Source organism: Micropterus salmoides, unplaced genomic scaffold (genome assembly GCF_014851395.1).
Source record: "Micropterus salmoides isolate LMB-PRFRI ecotype aquatic unplaced genomic scaffold, ASM1485139v1 Ms_hic_scaffold_17, whole genome shotgun sequence".
Classification (NCBI taxonomy): Eukaryota; Metazoa; Chordata; class Actinopteri; order Centrarchiformes; family Centrarchidae; genus Micropterus; species Micropterus salmoides.
The window spans coordinates 26,706,428-26,729,034 of record NW_024040817.1 but is presented as its reverse complement, the minus strand read 5'-3'; the positions used below and the strand labels follow the sequence as shown (position 1 = coordinate 26,729,034).

The window sequence follows — 22,607 nt, the reverse complement described above, 5'->3', positions numbered from 1 at the left end:
AAATAACAAATGAAATCCTGAAGTGTGAGCAAACAGATCCAGCCGTTCCTCTGCCCCCCGAACTCAGGAAAAGTGGCAGACTTTCAGCACAAAACAAACTCCTCAGTCATATCAGACCATATTGTTCTTTAAAGGTATAAACCATTGGCTTTATATAAGGACAGATGACATGACAGCTCCCCAAATGTGAAGCCTAAACATCTCAATCACCCCCTGGTGGCTGGCTGCAGTTAGCGGATGGGACATGGGCCAAACTAATAAACCAAAGTACACGTGAAATTATTTTTTCTCAGAGATGGTTTCTGCCATTTTAGCTAGAGCTTATCACTTTAGGTGTTCAAAACCTGTTTAGTTAGTTATTATTTATTAGTTATTAGTTATTTGATTCTATGTAAAGGTTTCACATCATGATTGACAGCTAAGCCCTGCTCAGGATTGAGTCGGCCAGGTCTGTGGGCAGGACCTTGGCTCCAACCCCAATCATAACTGCGCAGATGGCAGTGCCAGTTTCGAGATATTTTGGCTTATTATTTGTACAGTGTGGGGAAGTGGAGGTGCATCGTCCTTCTTTTATATACAATGTTTCCCTGGTAGATCATTTGGTCTGGTGCTGGTGATAGTAGGCGACGTGTGATGACAGTTGATAAGGAGCTGCATTAAACTTAAAAGAAGTAGATGAAAAAGATGCTAGTTCCTGACCATGTTACTGATATATTTTTATACTTTTATTCTACAGAAAAAGTGAAAAAACTACTTTTGTTACTTAAAGCTGTTTTAATCAACTTTTGGCCACTAGGGGGCAGAAGAGCACCAAGACAAATAAGCAGACAGACTGACTATGAGTTGTTATGGCTAAAGTGTTGGCAAACAGTTGTCAATTTACACATCCAGCAGACACCGAGCAACATCATCATCTTATTAGTCTTGTGTGTTTGTCCATTTTCATGGCATTTGAGCTCTGGTTTGATGCTAATGCAACTTTAGACTTACTTACCTATCTTTGATTGTCTGCTGTTTGGGACAAGGCAGGTGGGTACAGTAGCGTATCATAGATCTTACTACCTACTATTGCTGAAAACCAGTCCTCCAAAATAAATGACAAAATACATTGTATGTAATTGCCCTCCACAACAACACATATAAGCCTTTTCTGATCTGATGCCACTTTCAGTAGAACAACATTATTTGTCAGTACCTTCCAAAACAGTTCCAAAAATAAAACCATTTCGGATCTGACATTGCTGTGGTTAAGATTTGGTTTAGGCATAAAATCTATTTGCATTAGGGAAAGATTGTTGTCTGTCAAACAGGAAGTGAAAAGCTGTTTCCCATGTCCCTGTTTCAGCGCTTCATTGACCCTCCTCCTGCTGCGGACTTTGTGGCGCTATAACAATGTCACACTATTTCTTACTGTTCCAGAAGGATAAAAATCACAATTCCTATGTCTGCTAGAGGACTTTGTCACTTGAAAATAAACATATGTATTTTTAGGGAATTTGCTGAGATTACTGATCTGAAAGTCTTCTGAAAACAGCGTTTATTGAAAGTGGTGAGACTAAATGATGCAGTAACAATTCTGGGCTGTAAAACCAAAACAACAACAATTAGCTAAAAAAGGGCTAAAAATCTCAGTAGAGCTGCAAAGTTAGATCTGTGGGACCCCTTTTACATTACTCATTTGATTCAGTGTTGAAAAAACACAATTTCTCACCTTCATTTTTATGCAGATATATAGTTTATTTGCCCGGGTTGTGAGATATCCATCTGTGAGACTTTCTGCCAAAACCCCAAAGGAGATGAATGAAACTTTGTTTGTGGTGCTCACAACACTGAAACATTACATTAAAAAAAAAATAGATTGCTTTTAAAAAACAGAAATGCGCACTTTCAGAAACTAATCCAAAGACCTTGCTGTGAATAATGTATGTGAATAATATGGAACTCCTTTCTACCAATGAATTAGTCCCCAACAGATATCTCAAAACCTGGGCAAATTAAACCAAAGCTACTGGCATGGCAAGATATACTTTGTTACAGTGTGTATTCAGGAGGACCCAAGAGTGGGACATGGATCTAGTGGTAAAAGGGAAAACAGTAGATTTATTGACAATTTCAAAATAATGTACAATGGTGAGATCTTGCAGGAAAATTGTGAGCAGGCTGGCAGGCAGTGGAGAACCGGTGAAACACAGGTGTAGGCAGACAAACTGAGACCTCTTACCAAAAACCAGAGGCACAAGCATAAACATAGTAAGGCAAAACATCAGGCAACAAACACGTCAAGATTGACCATAGCATGTGTACCACTGAAGTGAAAGGACGATCTGGCAAAGAATGGAGTTATGAGGGTTTATATGATGCAGGTTTTTGTTTGCAGGAGGATTTTCAGGTGAGTCACAAGTGAGTAGGTGATAGGCCAGCCAAAAGGAGAGACCGGAGCGCCAGACAGACAGGTGACAGACAAGAAACGCAAGTGAGGAGAAAACAGCAGAAACACTGTCAGCTGAGAGAGTGGCACAGCCAATCATGACATTGCTAGGGTTAGCAAGCAACGTTGTCATCCCATTGGAGTAGTGTTTCAGGCCCCATAAAAATGTAAGTGAATATTCACAGACACTTTATTGAGCCTTTTATTAATTTGAAATAGTTAATTAATGTATTATTAAACATAACGTAATAGAGGATGTTAAGTATTTAAGAATAATATTATTCTGTTACAGTACTGTTATGGGTATAGTGTAAGCTAAGTGTTAGCATGGAGAACTTAAGAAAAAGCTACTTAGGGAAGATGGAATATTTTGGTGAATAGGTTCTTTTCACTTACAAGGTCAAGGGATTTTGTCAGTTCCATGTGAAAATCTATGCTGCCTTGGTCTCACTGTACTTTATTCTATATTTCAGTAGTTTGCACAGAGGGCTGGAATAATTGTCTCCACATTTCAGCAAAAATGACTATAACAGGAGCAGAATTATTAGGGCATAAAGTATTCTCGCATTTTCTTACACTAAAATGAGCTATTACTTTTTTTAAACGAGAAGAACTGGAGTTATTTCCTCAATTCCTTTCAGCTCTGTCAGGAATAACACAACCTGAAATGTCACATTACTTATTTATTGAAGCAAAAGACGCTGTGATTTCACCTGCCATCTATTTTTCCCTCCGGTTTGTTACAAGGTTGAATTAAAGTCTTTGGCTGCTGGGTCTGTGCCCATTTTTCTGTTTTTGCAGTTACAGCAAAAATATGTAAGTGCCCTCATTAATGGCTTTTCCTTGAAATCCTGTCTCCAAGTGGTGGAACCAGACTGCTGCAATGCAAATACAAGTATGTACTTTTCAGGAGAAGAGGTGTAATACTCCACATAGTGTCAGGTAATTTTATGAAGCACAAGACCTTAACCAAAATTCAAACCACCCATGAAAATGCAAGCACATTTGCAGGCTTTAAATTTATTTATTTTTATTTTGCAAGCACTTCTTCAGTTACAGATGCCTCCCCAGAGACATTGATCATCAATAAAATAATCACCTTATGGGCATGACAGGGACCGAGGAAGACTGGCGGATGTGATGAAGGGAGATCTTGTTTTCTGTGGTGGGTGGTGATGGAGGGATAGGGAGGGTGGGAAGAGGAGGAGATGATGGGGAGGGGGGATGGTGTTACAGACCTAAGCAGGTGTGACAGTTCTGAAAGCTTTCATGGGGAAAAAGGTTTCTCTGGCCTTGTAGCGATGCTAAACTGAGCGTGACCCTCAGACTGAACCCAGCCATCTCTCTTGCTTGCTTTCTCGCCTAAACCGCCCAAGAACAGGAAAACCCTCCACTGACAGTGTGTAGACTGCAGGATTTAAGCTTACAAATTCCTATCTCCTGTTTGTCCAACACTGTGTACTATAGGGATGAAGGCCCATTATTTCACATGGAATATCATCCACGTCTCCTCTGATGACATGGGTTCCACCATAATCACATTTAGTGATTATATATTAATTTGTATTGGTTTTGTCAGGTGTTTAATCGGAAAAATTTTTTTGAGTGTGGTGTGTGAGGTTTTTAGCATGCTAGCAGCATGTCCATCTGCTTTACATTTTTGTTTTCAGTGAAATGTCTTGAAAACTATTTGATGGTTTGTCATGAAATTTGGTTTAGACATTCACAAGGTCCCCAGAAGAAACACCTAATTACTGTGATCCGCTGATCTTCCCTGTAGCTCCCCCACCAGGTCTAAATGTTCATTTATGCTGTAAAATGTCAACATCTAGATGGATTGGCCCAAAATCTTTTAGAGACATTCATGGTTCCCAAAGGATGAATCCTATTGACTTCCGATTCCCTGGCTCTTATTCTATCGCAACCAATAGGCTGACATTTGTGGTTTTAAATAAAATGTCAGCAACTGTTTTGATTGCAATGAAATTTGGTATAGACATTAATTTAGGATGCATTGTAATCATATTAGCAATCAGTTAACTTATTATATAGCACCACCATCAAGTCAACATTTTTTATATCCTGTCCCTTAGTTTATGACCAAATATAATGTAGTTCTCATCAGTCTAAGCTGCACATGGTGTTTAATGCTAGCAAATGTTAGCAACAAGCTAAACTAAAATGTTAAACATGGTAAAAATCACACCTGCTATAGGCTACATCAACATTTTAGCATTGTCATTGTGAGAATGTTAGCATTTAGCTCAAGGCACCGTTGTACTCTAAGTACAGCCTCACAGAGCCGCAAGCATGTTTGCAAGTTTGTGGAAATTGCAATTAAAACCTGCCATAAGCAGCTGCTAGCTATGTCTAGCTATTAGTTTGACTTTTAGTGGAGCTTTAGAGTCAAATGATGCTCTAAATGCTGTTTCGCAGGCTCCTCTGCCCTAACAAGGATAACACTCCAGGGAAACGCTGAATCCTTGCCATTTTGTGGAAACTTTGGGGCATGAAAAATGCAAAGATCTGGAATAGTGGCGGCTTATATAAGCCTAACCCCAGTGTTTACCCCTTTCCATCTGCCCCTGTTTACCCCAGACTGTGGCTCTGTATGTTAGGGGACAAGGGAAGTCCACACAAGCAGAAGGCAAGAGCGAAAGCTATCGGATTGGAACTCCTCCACCTGCCAAGAGAAGTAAGTCTCCCTTTTATGAGCCAATTGAAATTCAGCTCACAGGCTATCCATTCTGTCAATGACAAGAGGAGTCAGGACAACCTTGCAACCCCCAACACTAATAACACCGTAACGGTCAGAGATAGATCAAGCTGAACACTGATAGTTAGAGTGGGTCTTCGGCCTCCCATAAGTGTTTATTGCAGACAATTTTTGCCTTCATTTGTTTTGAGCAGATGCATTCCTGGGTAGAGCTGCGGTCGATCGTAATAGTTTTCACTCCAGCAGGGGACTGATAAATGACCTACAGTTTTTGCTGTTTGTTCAAAGAGCATCCGCTAGTAGATAATGTGTGCTACTGTCTGTGCGTAAAGACCCAATACACAATGGTCTGCTCTTGTTTTGTATGCATTAGGCCAGCTCTAATCTCTGACCCCTTGGTCTCCGGTCAATGGCGTGACAGGTTCACTACCACCATCTGAATCGGAGGAATCAATCCTTTGAGAGTCTGTTCCAGACGTTCTCCTCACTGCGCTTTTTTGCACTTGCACATAAGTGTTTTTAAATCAATAGAAGAGGAGAGGAAAATGGAGGATTAGAGTAAGAACAGGCTTCTTCTGATGGACCCAGTTTCAGCAGCATGAGAGACACTCATTTCATAGCTTATGATGAGCATGGCCACAAAGGGGCAGTAGAGAGCCTGGAATGGAAGTGCCACATCTTCAGAGCACAATGTCCCTACTGAAAATATATTAACAAATTAAACACTGAAGATGTGTCATCATCTATCATTATCCCATTTACATCAATTAAAATACACTTGATATTCACATATATTATGTATAGCTTTAGTTTATCTATCTATCTATCTATCTATCTATAATATGTAGTTCATGCTATAAAGTTGCCCCATTGTCATGCCTCTGATCTCACGGGTCACGTGAGAATATAGAGTACAATCCCTGTGATGATTCCCAAATCAAAAGTGGTTTCACAATTAGTCAGACCACATTGCTAGAATTGATCCCAGGAGTTTTTAAATAATCTTATTAAAAAGGTATACAAAAAAATAATGCATGATAAGATAAAGAAGATAATAATCTTCCTTGCCTTTCATTGGCAATGTCATGTCTCAGTCACAGTAAAGAGATAAGTGCCTATAGTAATACAGTGACACCAAATTAGCCTGCCATATATGGTCATTAATGAATTCATTTTTGAGTAGCCTCTCTCTTATACAGGAACACCTTTAAGTATATTATTGTAATATGTTCCTATACGGGTTTCCCTCAGAGTAAAGAGAACCCAGTAGTAGATTGTGGGCCAATTTGTTACCAGTATCTCACTTGACAGTGCAGCAGGCACACCCATACCAGTATTGAAAATCTGATAGTGGGGTTGTCGCTGCTGGAGGCGGCGCGCATACACACAGCACACGGTAGGCGGCGTCAGTCCGGAGAACTACGTCCTTCTGAGCTCACTTCCGCCGGCTTGAGTCGGATCACTATTCTTCCAGTCTCTCGCTGCTTTTGTTCTCCCATTTCCATTCAGCCACAGCTGCTGAAGAGAGGGGACTAGCTGGTTGGGAAATCACGCAGTACGTATAGTAGCGGACCCGGCCGTCACAGAAACGCCCGGTAGCCACATGCAAAGCGCCGTCTGCACAGGGGATACGCGGCACTCCGTAGTTACGTAACTGGACTACTTTTTTCTATTATTGTTGGGCTTTTTTCACGCTTTTTTTTCCTATTGCACCGAAACTCCTCACCCTCTCTAAAGTCAAAATGGAGAACGACGACAAGTACCTCCCCGAGCTGCTGGCGGAGAAGGACAGCCTGGACTCGTCGTTTACACACGCCATGAAACTTTTAAACGCAGGTGAAGTACTGCTAAGTTATATGGTGTTTATTTCGTCTCCCAGCGTGTGGTTTATGCTTTGAGTTTAAGCGGGGCAACATACCCAGCTCCTGAATGCACCTGAAAAAGAAGCACAGCTCCATGCTTTGGGCGCCATGTGTTTGGTGACGGGACGTGAGCTGCCCCATTAACCGCAACACTAACAATAAGTGCATTCACAGCTCGTTAATGAATGTGTGTGCGATACAGGGCGGCGTGTAAGAGCTGGTTAGATAATAGCTAATGACTAATGCCTGGTATTGTAAAGAGTCTGAAGCTATTGCAACGCCACAGAAGGGGCCACACACTCTCAATGTTTATTCTGAATAATTTCCGCTTCCTCGTGCAGCTGCGACGTGTCGAAAATGTTTTCTTACTGGCGGGGCTCCTGCCGAGTTTAAACTTGAAGACTCGGACTCTTCTTTTGTTTTAGTTGTCGAATCCCTGTTGATCAAATTGTCTGGCAGCTAACGTTACGTTGCGCAGTAGCCTTTAAATGTGCGCCAGTGCCCGTGACTAGGGTCACCTCGGTACTTTGAAGCCGAGCGACGTCGTCAGATTTCTTCGAGTCCCTCTGTCTGCCTGCCGCCGCTGCTGAAGTGTCCTTGAGCAAGAGACTGCAGCGGTGTCCTGTAGCTATGCTGGAGAGGGGAGAAAAGACACACACAGCCTCTGATATTTGTTAGGTCCATGTGGTCGTCAGCTCTGAAAACATGCCTTATACCGTTATTAATGTTTTCTTTATACATGTTCAGAGGGACAGCGTTGTGTAAATGTCACAGAATATGACTTAAGTAAAACAATTTAGTGATAGTGTGGGATAATGTACCAGAAAGTACTATAGGATGACCATAAGTATCATTTGAGTATCACTGGAATGTCTTTACATGGACATTACAGTGATAAAATGAAAATATATAAATAAAAAATGCTCAACATCATTATTACTATAAGCTAGCTATTGATTGCTATAGGTAAACTGAAGGACTGCTAGTTGAGGGATTTGGTTTCTCTGCGTTGTTGCCCATGTGCTGTCCCAGTGTTGGGAGTCATTTTCTGCGAGCTGGTTCTTATTTGCTTCTCCAGTCAAGTATCTCAGGGTTCCCCTGGTAATCATTAAGCTGGTCTCTTTGTCTAACAGGAAGTGCAAAATCCACACAACATTGCTGAAATTGAAAGTGAGTGACAAAGTGTGTGTGCTGTGGGTTCGACATCTACTGAGGCTCCCCCGATCTGCAGCTGGTAGACTGTCGGCTGGCATGGTTTGCACATCACATGCTCAGGGGTTGTCACAGTCAGGATTGTGGAGGTGGTTTGAGATAGAGTGCCGGAGACTAGGGGCTGTGCCATATGAAAGAGGTGACAGCAGGTGTAGGGAAGAGCTGAGAGCTGCTTCTCAAAATGTAGCTGTGAAAACTGTATGTTTTCAGATCATGGAATAAAAGGTTCAGGATGCAACCAAATATTATGTTAATTGATTTATCTGACAATTATTTTGTTGCTTAATAGTTTTTAAGTTGAGGCAATTTCAAATAGTAAAAAAAGTGTCCAAAGAGATATGTTATATTTTATCTGAGCAGCAAACCAAAGCCCAGAGATATTCGGTTTCCAGTGACTTTAAAAAAAAGAGAACCAACAAATTGTAACACCGAAGGAGCTACAATCAGAGATTGTTTAGAGCTTTACTTGAAAAATGGCTGGGACAATTAATCAGTTGTCAAAGTAGTTGCCAGTTAATGGATAAATCAACCAGCTGTTTCAGCTCTATTCAGGATCTAGACAGATCACAACATGTGCTAAATGAAACGCATCACATATACTCTTTCATCATCTTGTATTCATCTGGAAGCACCATTGTTTGGCATTCAGTAAAAATGTATTGTCAGTCAAAAGATTTCAAGTTAGAACCTAAAATTAGGCTGAAAAGTCAATTGTTTCTTGTGTCTGCTGTGCATTGAACTGCAGTTGAAACCGTCTAAAAATAGCTTGCTAAATATGGTTGAAATGTTAAGTTTTAACCTGCATACCGAGATGACTTGTAACCTGCAAGTCTCTAAATCAACTTGATTATGTAAGTGGACATAAATCATCCTCACAACTGAGATGTACTTGGCCTCTTTGAGTCCCTATTGATTGCATGAACACTTTGCCTGAAACAATACCTCTCTCCTTCTAGAAATTGACAGAATCCAGAAAGGCGAGACTAAAAAGGAGACAGAAACATACCTGGATCTTTTCACAACAAAGAACATCAAGCTTAAGGAACGAGTGCTCATACCTGTCAAACAGTACCCGAAGGTGAGCTTTCTTTGCCCTTGCTTTTCTTCTCCTCCTCCTTCTTCGTCTGTCCTTTTTTTCTTTTCACTGTGACCCCCTCTTGATTTAATTTATCCTGCAGCCCGGTTTCAATTACACAAAGCCATGGGGTTACTTGGGAGTCTCAAATTACTCTTCTCAACCTTGATCTTGAAGCTCCAGAGTATAATTACAGCAGATACTGGCATGTTTTAAAATATCACTAAAAGGATCAAAATGTTAATATTGCTATGTTTAGGATAGCTCTTCATTGCAGTCTAATTCATACAGTATTTAGAAAAATGGAGCTTCTATGTTTCCATTCAGTATGACATCTTTATCACATAACCTCAGGTGTATTCATTCAGTCTATATATGTTGCTCACACACATTGATTTTAGTTGGAGAAGGCATATAATCTCTCCTCTGGAATTCATTGCAGAGCTCGACAAAAATGGTGGCCCGATGGCTTGGGGCCAGTAAAAAGTAATATCTTGACAGTTAAACTAGCTACTCACTGGCCCGATTGGGCCATTGCAAAAACATGAGTATTTAAAAAAAAAAAAAAATAAAATTAGAAACTCAACATCCTGCAGTTGCTTTGCAAGTGGTTGTCCAATGTTATTTCTCTAATCTCAGTCAAGCGGCAAACTCTGGGTCTGAAAGTGAAACCATGCAAACTGTGACTGTTAACTGTGATTACATTTTAGTTTTTTTTTTTATATCCAGGATGTATTTGATAACTGATTAAACATGTTAGCAGTATAACATAAGTCATTGGTTTTGTTGTAAGCGTTGAGCCCTGTGTTGGTAGTTGCATAATACTTAATTTGCATGCTGTTGAAATTTATTTGCTGTTGAGTCACCTGCGTTTTATATGGTGTCTGTCTAAAGCATGTAGGGTGACTTACTTTCTTACATTTACACACGCCTTTAAAAAATTATCTTGTTCTATTAAGAATAAGATCTATAGATGCATCAGATCAATATGACTTAGGAGTCCGGTCATGGGGAAAGACAGCCTTCTGATCTTCAGAAAGCTCTTAGTTTGCCAGACTTAAATGTAGTTTGTACATTAGTCCGCTGTGTCAGGGATGACAAAGCTAATGAGTGTTTTCAGATAATAAAAGCTACTTTTACAACTCCTGGAGGAATTGTTTCCTTGGGAGCAACTCTTTACTAAATGTTTTCAGCAATGACAGCTAGTTATAGGACACATCATATACACATGGTAATTACTCTATATAAACATTGAGGAGGAAAAGCTTGCAGGTTTTGGTCACAAGTTTGTTCTGGTTCTGTGCTTGGATGATTGTAGTGAGTTGTCACTGACGGCATTAAAGCCCTTCGAGGGCTCATATCGACCTCCTCTGGTAAATCTACTACTTAAGGCTGCAGTATGTGCAACAAGGCGCCTGGCGGTGATTGCGCCTTCACTCTCTTTGTATTAAACTCGCCTCGGCTTTGATTGTCAGGCTAATTTTGTTTTGCTTTGTTTTGCTATTAGTTCAATTTCGTGGGGAAGATTTTGGGACCTCAGGGCAATACAATCAAGCGTCTGCAGGAGGAGACCGGAGCCAAGATCTCTGTGCTGGGCAAAGGATCCATGAGAGACAAATCCAAGGTAATGCAGACGGACACACACACTTCTGGTGTTGCACACCTGTGAGAAAGGGTACTTGAAGCCATAACACATCTGGCTTGTATTTGAGAAGGATGGCAGGCAGTGAGCCCAGATGGTGTCAACTCACAGGATAGGTCGGGCGAACGTAAGCGTAAAGCCAAGGGCATCCACACACTGCACATCTGTTCAGGAATCTTCAGGATATCCCACTAAACTTGTTATCTGCCAGTCTGATGTTGTTATCATTAAGGTATATAAAGGAAGGAAATGCCACATCTATGCATAATGCTGTCCGAGGTGGATGTAATGTGCATTACTTCTTGCATAATTAATTTAATTTTGAGTTAGGCGTTTGTTCTCGTTGACTCTCTGACACTCCTGTCATGATGCTCTTCTTTCAGGAGGAGGGGCTGAGGAAAGGTGGCGAGCCCAAGTACGCCCATTTGTCTATGGAGCTGCACGTATTCATCGAGGTGTTTGCACCGGTGCCAGAGGCCTACCTGCGCATGGCACACGCCATGGAGGAAGTGAAGAAGTTCCTGTTTCCTGTGAGTCTGATGTTTTGGCTTACTTGTGTCTTGTTGTGAAGGGGAGTACTGTCTATTGACTTGTTTGCGTGGACTTTCCTAGAGCTTCCCACAACAATTTTTTTGCCATTAATGAACCTGTTCATCATTTAGCGTGTAAAATTTCAACAAAATTGACAAACACCAAACACAAGAGGCTAACGTGATGTTTTTGATTTCTCAGACAAAGCTTTACGGTTCTAAAGATCAAAGCAATTTGTAATATTGTAAGAGCAGCTTCTTAATTGATAACTGCCAGAGAGATCCCTTTCAGTATTTAACTAATCTGCCAGATATTTTGATTAACTGTTTGGTCTGTCAAATATCAATTGAAATTTGGGAAAAGCGCCTGTTACAGTTTCCTAATCAACAGCCAACGCCATAAATGGTGGATTCACTATCACATAAGATAAAGGAAAAACAACCAATTGTCACAATAGAGTAGTTTGAAACAAGGGATTGTTTGGTATTTTTGTTTGGAGAGAGATTAATCATATCAAAAACTTAATTTTCTATTGCTCGGCTAATCGGTTGAGAAAATGGGATCTATATCAAGCCCTAAAACAAAAGCCATACACACATGCTTAGCCTGTAAGTAACAGTTTTCCCACCTTGGCCAGAAAAGGTTTTGAAACCCGGCTGGAACCCCGTGTTTTGGGGTAATTGTCTGATGGTGTGCCTTTCAGAAAGGTGGAGCAATTCACAGCGTGTAACTTAGACAAACCAATGTAATGTAATGCAGTCAGTCAGAGGAGTTGGGTCGCTTCCACTGTCGGGGGTTACCCCTTCACCTGGCTTGCCTGCATGTCTGTCCATCACTGCGCCCTTTGGGAAGGGAGGAGAATCAGCTTGGAGGTGTTTAGCTCCCAGACAGAGATGTGGTAGAATTCACCCTACACGGCCTACACTTACTTGATTCGTTTTTATACTGAGAGATTCTTGAGTGCTGGCCAACCTGGTCTGCTGTCAAGCCCGGCTAAAGCCCATAGTGCTCTAACAATGGCTCATGCTGAAGCAGGCCAACAGACGCCCACGTTTTTTAATTAGTGCACAGGGTGCTATAGAAAAAAAGAATAATTTGGACCAAAGGCGAGATGAACGTGCCGATGAACCAGTTGTGATGTTGGTGTTACAGTGTTATGTAAGAACCTGTCCCCTGCAGAACCGGTTGTTACAATTTAAGGCCATAATCTGTCAGGCTTGACTCCGTTCATTTGGAGCCCGACCATATTTTAATAAATGACTCGGAGAATGGATGGATGTGATTACCTGTATTCCAGAAGACTTTGACTCTGGTAGACATACAGGATGAACAACAATGTAAATGCAGAGCCTTGCTCCTGTGTGAAGGATTTGCAGATCCTTTTATTTCTCTACAAATATTTTCTATAGAATGGAAAGTCTAAAGAAACTTAATTAATCTTACCACCTTGCTGGATAAAGACACACCGGTGGCTTGTTAAATGCAGCTGCAGTTACACTGCTCCTCACCTGACATGAATTTGTAATCGGGCAAATGGCTTGCGTTTGCCGCCTTTCGCTGCAGATAAATTGAAAACCGCCGCCTGCGCTGTGTATTCTAGTATTCACCTTTTTCTTTTCTTTTTCACAATCAATAGAGCTCCGTTACCATTGCAAGAATTGATTCATGAAAAAGAATTGATTGGGTCACAGTGCAGCCCTTCTGATTGCTCCCTGAAGAAAGGCAGCTTCCTCAGTAGGGATGCAACAATTACATATTTTCATATTTTATTGGTATGATTATAGTCTGAGGAATAATCACGGTTTCACGATTATCATGATTATGCATTAATTAAAAATCTTAAACACTAGTAATACATGAACACTAGTAGTTGATTTTTAATATAAATTGTTATTAAGGAGGGGAATAAACTGTTATTGTCATCAACTCTCATCCATACATATAAGTTTTTGTGAAAATGATAGAAAGAAATTGAGAACATCTCTCATGCTGTGTTATTAATAACTGAAATGCAGGTAACTGGTAGTCCTGGAAGTTTATAAGCTCCTGATGAGAGATGTTGGTGTTTTACACCTTGCAACATTTTCTCAACACAGACAGGAGGAGGCAACAGGATGTAACGTGAAATGTTCAGTAACTGAAGGTCTTGAGAGGACTACATTCTTCCATAAAGGCCCTTTGAGAAAAAGAAGAGATTTGCGCTGCGGTGGAAGCTGGGTTCAAAGCAAAAGTTAAACTACTTTGACTGCGGCGTGAATGCGGTGCGCGTTGCTCAAAGCAGCAACAAACCGCCCTGGCGCGGCGCAAGATATTGAAAATAATGTAGTTATTTGCTCCTTTAGCAGCAACCTTTTTAGCGGCAAGTTTTTGTCCAGGTGATCTGTCACCTCTTATAAAATGCCCTCGTCAGTCTTGGTGTACCCGAAATTCTCCCGCACTGCCGACTTCCACCGTTTTTTTGATGGAAATAAAGCTTCACAGTTTGGTCCCTCTGCCATAGTTACAGTGTACAGTAGCCTCCATGTCTCTGATAAGCACGGCACTTTAAGCTGGTGCTCCGCTCGTGTAACTTTGTTTTTGTTTTCTTTCACTGCAACCGGAACACTCGGTGTAGCGGAGCCTTTACGATTAATTAACCGTGACATTTCCTGCTGATAGAATGAGGTAACTGTTGATGCAGTCACACCAGAGTTGTCAAGAAGTGCAGAGAGAAGTGATTTACATTTTGTGCATGATGGAGAGGCATAGGAATGCAGGGAGTGTGGATGGATGCTTTCTAGCCTCCCACAATTCCCCCTCCCCCCCTTTTCTCTTTAACACTCTGAGTCATTGGCACTGAGACGTTCTCTTCCACTCGCTCTGTTAGCCATTAGGGAAACGCTGTATTGTGAGCAGCTCTGTAATTGTGTTTCACTCTTTTATTCAGCGCTTCTTCTTCCACACTGCCTCCTTTTCTTCCCTTGTTCATTTTTGCGCCTTCTTTTTTCCCATGTTACGTACTCTTGTTTCTCACCCTCGCCCTCTCTTCCTTTTTATTTTCTGCGTGTGTGTGTGTAGGATATGATGGATGATATCTGCCAAGAGCAGTTCATGGAGATGGGCTACCTGAACGGAGGCCAGGAGCACGGAGCCCGAGGTCGAGGGGGCCCGCCGTCCAGGGGCCGCGGAGTCCCCCTTGCTGGAGCACACAGGTGTGGAAATGCATGCACACTGACACACAGGTTTCTCATATAAGAGCTGGTGGGTCACTGAAGTAACAGTAAAGACACTGTTGTCCATCTACTTCTATATAGATGTATCAATGAAAATGCAAATCAAGGCCAGAAGTAGCATTATATTCTTTGTAATTGTGTAGTTTTTTTTGTGTACTTAAGCGGATGAGCAATTTTTGGTACTTTTGCGTTGCCTTTAGCAGAGAATACAGGAAATTGTCTGTGCTGGCTATAAAGTGGAACTTGCTGTAAATTAAAGAAATATCAAGGACCAAAAATTTCAGATGTGTCCTAAATGATTGGTTCATCTTCAGTTTCTTAATAATAAAATTGTTAAGAATCATACAGTATAAATGTGTTTTTTAAATAAAGTTTTTCCTGTTTTGTTATTCCTTCAAGTAGAAGAACGCACACATTAACTCGTTATTTACTAGTTTTTTCTCTCTCTCTAGGGGTAGAGGAATGCCCCCTCGCGGTGCTGCCGCCAGGGGGGGTGTGACTCGAGGTGGCCCAGCCAGAGGTGGTGCAGTGAGGGGCGCCCCAGCAGGGAGAGGAGGACCTCCTACAGCGCCCGCCAGGGGAGCTGTAGCACCCCGCGCCAGGCCCCCAGTCGGCGGACCCCCCCCAGAGGATGGCGCCTCCGCCCCACCAGCACACCCCTGCTGCAGCAACCGAGGGCTACGAGGAATATGTAAGTACAATTACCAGTGGAGGATAGTTCTAATTTATCGACATAGTTTGTGGATGTCCTCAGCACAATTATATTACCAGTTATAATTACTATAATTATTATTAAACAAAATAAAAGATCTCTTAACTTTGATAAGGTAGACATAAGAAATAATAAAACCTATGAGGAGTAAGTAGTGAAAATCTGACCTCCAACACGTGTCTCCTATGAATGAGGACTGCTCGTCCGTCAACACTGGAATAAGTGATTTCGGATGCCCAAGACGTACTGTCTGCTTTAGTACAAGTGTTTTTAGTTCTTTGGGGACATCTTGACATTCATGATTCATGAAGAAGCCTTTCCTTAAGTCTCACTCTGTTTCTCTGTTTCCTTCTCTCTCCAGGGCTACGATGAGAGCTACACAGACCCGGCCTACGAGTCATACGACAGCTATTACAGTCAGCCGCAGGCGTGAGTGAATCAGACATCTCTTTGGTTTTCACCTGCTTCTCACAAGCAGACACACACACATTGCCTAGTTGCTGCTTTCACTCGGAAAAGGATTTGAGAAGCGCTGAGTTGCTTTTTAACCACTTTGCATGGTACTCAGGTTTCATGGTTGGGATGGCGGTGTTATTTTGGAGGACCAGTCGGGACTCAGATTTTCCAAGCTAGAGAGCCAAGCTTTGATCTTATTCATGGAAGCCAATTATCATCCCCCTAGATGTTACAGTCAGCAGCTACTTGATGTTTTTCAAAGATTAAAAATGATTTTTCTTCCCTCCCTGTTTTTGACCATCAGAGAGCCAGAATACTATGACTACGGACACGGAGAGAGCACAGAGTCATACGAGTCGTATGGTAAGAAACTTTCTTCACTGTCAACAAAGATGACCTCATTTATTCTGTTAATTAAAAAGATGCTGAACACACAAGGTGTGCATATAAATGACAAAAAAACAAGTTGGTTAAAAGTGTATGTATTGTATTTAATTTATCTTGACATTTAATTCCTGCAGTATACAACATTTCCGTACATTGTGATATAATATTTATGAATTGGTTGATTTGTGTAATGTCCTGAAAGAAGTTTAAAAATAGTGGTAGCCTCCTCCTATGTGTGACTCTTTTGGAGCAGGACTTTTTGACCACTAGTAGTGCAATGGTGCAATGCTTTATTTATTTATTTATTTTCTTATGGCCGATGCCATACGTAGTCCTGCCAGCGGTTTAATATTATTCCAACACATTTGTTTAACCTCAAGGATACACACTATACTTCACAGGACACCTTTTAATGTCCACTAACCACGTTGGTTGTCTTTAATAAATGTTGAAGTAGTTTGCATTCACGTTGAATTGTAAATATGGGTTTTTTTTGTTTTGTTTTCTGTGTGTGTCCTCTCCAGGCCAAGATGACTGGAATGGGACCCAGCGAACAGTTCCAGGGAAGGCCCCTCCCCCCTCCAGAGGTGCCAAGACGCCTTACCGGGAGCACCCATACCGACAGTACTGAAGCAGACTCACCACCCTTAACGTGTTGCCCTGACTACCGCCTGTCTACCACGGCAGCTCTTGCTTTAAGCAGCCCGACAAAAGTAATTGTCCGTTTTGTCTTTGGTTTGGTCTTTTCCTACAATGGACTTTATACGAGAGAGCAAATTGGGAACTGAAAATCGGAACTGGTTTTTGAGATTTGACCGCGAACTCCCTCCCCCGCCCCTACTTTGTCGCACCAACCAGCCACCAATCCTTCCAACCAAAGCGGCTTTTAGATGGGTTAGAAAGGAGAAGTTGGCATCCTTTTTTTGTTCTTTTTCATTTGAATTTTTGTTTATTTTGCTGTATTTTTTTTCTCTGATCCTTCTTCCCCCTCTGGCTTTTTTGCATTGTTGATCGTTCATTTTTTTAACTGTTTGGGAGTAGTCCTTTTTAGTGGAATCAGTGGCTCATTATCCACTTGTAAGGAATCCATTTTAATTGTTTTTAAATATAAAGAATCTGTCGAGGGTCAGTTGCAGATTCCCATTTAGGCTACATTTCAAAATTCTGTTAATATAGCCAAATAAAAGACCTTTTTAAACTTTCAATTATGTAATATAGACACAAACAAAACAATTTTAAATTAAGTGAAGGTTAAAGAATCAATGTTAATGGAATCAGTACAATTCATTCTTGATGATGGTTTGTTTTAAATAGTTCTAAAACGTTGTCCATTTAGACTTAGGCAGCAATATTTGTCATTGTACTTAGAGTTTTGAAATATAGCCCTAATAGACACTGTTGAGATGGACTGTCCTCATATCCTCAATTTGTTTTACATGTTAAAAATAAATTTTAAGACTCTGAAGACAAAATGTTTGTTTAATGAGAACACGGCCGAGAGTTGGCCTCCTGTTATGCTAAAAACAGTTCAGGTCTTCATTTTGTGATCTGATTCTCTATAAACTGCATGCACAAAGTACACAAAGAAGGATTGGGACAAAAATCTCCACATGGGTCTTCTCTTTCTATAGAGAAGGGATCCTGCAGCTCAATCCGAACTCTTGTACATATTTTAAAACATCCTAACTGTACTTATTCTGCCACTAGTATCTGTACCCTCTCCATAAAATGCATTATGCTACATGTGTAAGCTTGCCTAAATAGGTTACTAAATCTGTCCAAAAGATGTTTTGCAGCAGTTTGTCAATAAAGCTTAGTTTGTTTTTTATGAAACTTAACTTGCTTTATTTGTTTCCTGTCCTAGTAAAATTCTGAAATGGCCTTTTTTAAACAGTCAGACGTAGGTGTTTTCCTTTGTTTCTCATTCAAAACCGCATTTTAAATCTAAATGAATGTATTGACGTCTGAGACTTTAACCCTACTAAATGATGTCTTGATTGATTATCAAAAGAGCACAACTTATTCTTTCTCTCTCTTTCTATACTTTTTAAAAAGGACCCAGAGGTAAGACCTCTAAAATAACCTGGATAGCCTTCTAATGTGTATAGAGTTCTAAAGCATTGAATGCCTGGGTATGTATAAGACTTTTTCAATCCTCTTACCTGTGGTCGTAATCGTTTTTATAGCATCTGAAAATTAACTGAATTCAAACCACCATTCAGGTCTAGGCTTCATTATCATGAATGACGCTGGCGCGATGGCTACTTTAGTACAGAGTAATGGCAGTGCAATGGAGAGGATGGTTATAACCTAGAGAACTCCACTGTAAAGGTAACCTAACCCTAAATGTTTAATTTCGTAGTGTGTTTATCCATTGACATAAACTTGCTGGTAAATGCGTACAGTTTCTTAAAATATTATTACAGTCATGGCAACAAAAAAGAATAGAAATCAAAAGTCAGAAAAACGTAACTTCCAATATCATACAGTAGTGGATTTTATGTACCAAAATAACTGTTCTGTGTACTAACAAAATATATTAGAATAGTGTTAATGCAACTCTTGCTAAAATGAAGTCAAAGTCAAATATGTCAATATCTGTACAGCTGAGCTGCTGTTACTTTTTTTGTTTGCTGTGTAAAGGTTGCTTACTGTAATATTTAAAATGTTCTGCCTGTACAAAGTTATCCAAAAAAGAAAGCTTGAGTTGCATGAGCATATCTTCTCCTGTAGACATTGCATGATTTCTGTCTCAAGTTTCTCCCAGTGTTTTTAGACAGGGTATTGATTTGGGGTTTGTCCTTCCTCCAGGCACAGCTATCGGTCACCGAGTGCCCGGAGACTGACAGTCTGCTGAAGAAAGACCATAAAAACCTCAGGTTGGTCCGCCGCCGCACCTGTTTCCATTTAAAAGAAACACCGTTGGTTTTTCTATGCTTTAGCCCATTAACTTAAACCTGCATACTTTTTTTTTTTTCATTACCACTATCCATGGATAGATTGCTGTATGCGTACAGCAAGTCTTAAAAGATTGATTTTTCTACCTTCCGGAAAGCCATTAGTGTCCATTCATGTTTGTACAATATGAAAATCAACTTGCATAGACTTGAAACTTGCATTAAATGTGTAATCCATCACAGACGACAAATCCAGCCTTTATTGTTGTTTTTTTTTTGTCAATCCGTAAATGCACTTGTAGCAAGCAGATCTCATTTTGGAATCTTTCCCTGTTGGCACATTTTACGGACACTGACATCTCAAAAGTCTGTTTCTAGACAGCAGCCTTGTTAAAGAAATAGTTTGACATTTTGGCAAATACACTCATTTGCATTGTTGCCAAGAGTCATGTGCAGTGAACATGACGCTGCAGCCGGTTAGCTTAGCATAAAGACTGAAAATGGGGTGGGGGAAAGCTAGTCTGGCTCTGTCCAATGGTAACAAAATCTGCTTCTGTTTGAAAGGAGAAAAAGAATAAAAACCGATGCGTAAAAAAACATAAAAACTTTTCACCAGTAACTAGTAACCCCAGGATTCCCCGCTGGTTGCCTGGAAACTGGTCCCAACCAAGTAATATCTCCCTGTAAAACAATGAATTATCATTTGTCCGGTAGAACCAGGCTAGCAGTTTCCCACTGTTTGCAGTCTTTGAGCTAAGCTAACCGGCTACTGGCTGTAGCTTCATATTTTTCCATTAATATGTCAACTATGCAATTGTTTTTAGCAGCTGAAATCACCACTAGGGAGAGTTTTTAGTCCCTGCTTACAACACCAACTTTAAAAAAGCTGACAACCTTCCCCCTGTGATGGATTAACCCTCTCAAGCTGTAATGAAACGTATACACAATTTGTAGGTAATGGCCTAAAACATTCAAAACCACTGGTATGGTCATTTTAACTTTCCCATTTTCCCAAAGACCATTGTGCAAGTAACTTTGCTGCAGATGCCTGTGGGCATTTCAGTCAGTGTAACTTTATGCAGCTGCACGTTCATGATATTCAAAGCATTTCAAAGGTTGGTTGATTCTGATGATTGCCCAGCTCCTGTACGTCGCCTGTGCTTTTGACAGTGCCTGTGAATTGGTGTGGCGACGCAAGTCTGAGCGAGGGAGACTGAGACGCCGGTGTCAGTGTGGTCTTAGGGAAAAGTGACTAATGAGGATCTGTAGCTCAAGGCTCTCTGACAGAAGGGAAACAGCAGCGAGAGAGCTCTGGCGATTCCCGAAATGGAACCAGCAGGAGGACAGAGGTGTCAGAGGGACTTCTCATGTCTGTGCCTTGAAGGCAGGAAAAAGTTAAATGATGCTTCGAAAAGTAATGCTTGGTGCACAGACTTTTAAGAAACACAACTGTCATTGGCACTAGGAGGAAGCTGGATAACGAACCATTTAAGAACATGTTTGAGATGTTTCGATAGAAAGGTCACTCACTTGTTTGAAGATTAAGTTCAACGAGGCAGTTTTTAAACAGGTTAGAAAATACACCCTGTTTCTATGAGTTAAAGCAGCATCTAGTTTGGAACTAAAGTCCCTCTGAGCAAAATCTAAGTATTTAATAATGAAATATGTATGCTGTTTTATGTCCAGACTTTATAGAAACTTTGAATTATAAAAGATCTCTCTGGTCCTTATTTCTCATTGGCTGTTATGTTCAAGCTGCTGCAAAATACTCAAACTGAGACCTGTGACCACATTAGCTGATTGAAACATTAATGCACTAATCCAAAATCACCAGTCTTGCCAGTAATTAAGTCTTTCTTAGCACAATGTTGCGTAGCTACTTTTGAAGAGTTGTGCTGCTTGGCTGGAAAATTACCATTTTTATTTCTTTTTTAATTATTACAGCCACTGCTTAAAAATTAAATGGGGGGGGGGTTTCACCAAACAGCATCTCGCTGTGATTAAATCATTGTAAAGCAGCGGAGGATTTGTGAATCAAAGAACCAGCATTCTGTGTTTACATGTGGGCTCACATCCTGATGTCTCCCCTGTGGTTCTGTCTCCTGCAGTGAAGCCGTGCGCAGGAGCAGCTCAGCATGAAGGAGGTGGTCAGACGAAGCTCTCGGGGCGCCCTGTTGGATGGAGTGGCCCAAGGCCCAGTTCTGTTCCTGGCAGGGACGGGTTGTGCTGGCCAGCTGCCAAGTTGACCCACGGGAGCCAGCTGATGTAGTGTGTGGGAGAGGAGCTGGCTCAGACTCCCACAGGAACAGGACTAAGACTGCAGCTGGTCAGCGAAGACATTCAGCTCACCGGGAATCCAGAATAATCAGAGACTAACGAACGGCTCTCATGTTCTGTGGACTATTTTCTGCTATTTCTACATTTCACGTCAATATTGAATTATACGCATTATCCTCGTGTAATTATTTTGAAGACACAAACTTGAAGCCATTGCTGATTGCATGCTGCTGTACATAGCTTCCGTGGACCACCCCCTCTTCCAACAAATGTAATTGTTACAGCCTAATTTAGCATAAAATGAGCACTCCAGTTATAGTAGGCTGTGAAATTGTTTTTAATTTCTAATAACCCTTGAATTAGATGTGAAAAGAATGTTACTTTCTGCAAGGCAAGCTGGATTCTCCCATTAGAGGAGAATTGTGTGACATCTGCATTTCAAGTATTTGATATTTTAAACATTCTGGCTGCATGTTGTTTAGTATCCATGCCTTATTGCCGCGTGAAATTAGACTCAGTGCTCGAGAGTTAAAGATGCCCGGAGAGTGTGGATCGCTATCTCGGTACGGCCGAGTTCACCGTGAGCTCACACATGCCGCTGCATCTTGGCACTGCGCGGCCTGTGTAGCCCTGAGGATAGCAAATGCTAATGCAGCAGCCTATTTGCATGTACTCACATGTACCCTCCCTGCAAATGTGCAACACTTTCATAACTGATGCTGGCCTGTTCCCGGCAGTTCAGCATCCAAGTATGGTAATTCAAAGAGATCGACACAGGAGGAGAGCTGCATGTGAGAAAGGGACAGAGGGTGAAGACAGACATTACTAACTTCTATCAATCTATCCATCATGCCTCTGTTGATTTGATTCCCCTCTATGCCATTTTCTGCCCTTATAACTGATGATATTACGGCAGCCTGTAGTGCCGAGTTACATTTAGAGGTCAAAACTGTACTTTCCTGTATTAAAAACACATTTCTCTGTTCTGATTCGCTGGTCAGAGGCAGCATCAGCCAAGTCAGAGGCTCCATTTAGTTTATTGAAAAAGCTAGCAGCTTAGAGGACAGAACATTAGATATTAGGATAGAAACCATCATTTGAGATGAAATGTCAACGGGCCATATCCAAAACAGATCATTTTTCAGTCTTTATGTGCTATTATGTCTAAAATAATGATTTCTGTGTCTCCTATAATCTAAT

At 41.0% G+C, this 22,607-nt stretch overlaps 1 protein-coding gene across 1 annotated transcript; it reads left to right on the top strand.

Annotated features, from left to right (window-relative positions):
* The first annotated feature begins 6,577 nt into the window (after nt 1–6,577).
* khdrbs1b (KH domain containing, RNA binding, signal transduction associated 1b) lies at nt 6,578–18,071 on the top strand. Its single transcript, XM_038725044.1, is given in 10 exon segments — nt 6,578–6,980; nt 9,175–9,296; nt 10,801–10,917; nt 11,319–11,465; nt 14,524–14,657; nt 15,131–15,296; nt 15,298–15,369; nt 15,752–15,819; nt 16,151–16,209; nt 16,758–18,071. Coding segments are annotated over 10 exon segments (1,086 nt in total). The 5' UTR covers nt 6,578–6,886; the 3' UTR covers nt 16,865–18,071.
* Nucleotides 18,072–22,607: the final 4,536 nt, after the last annotated feature.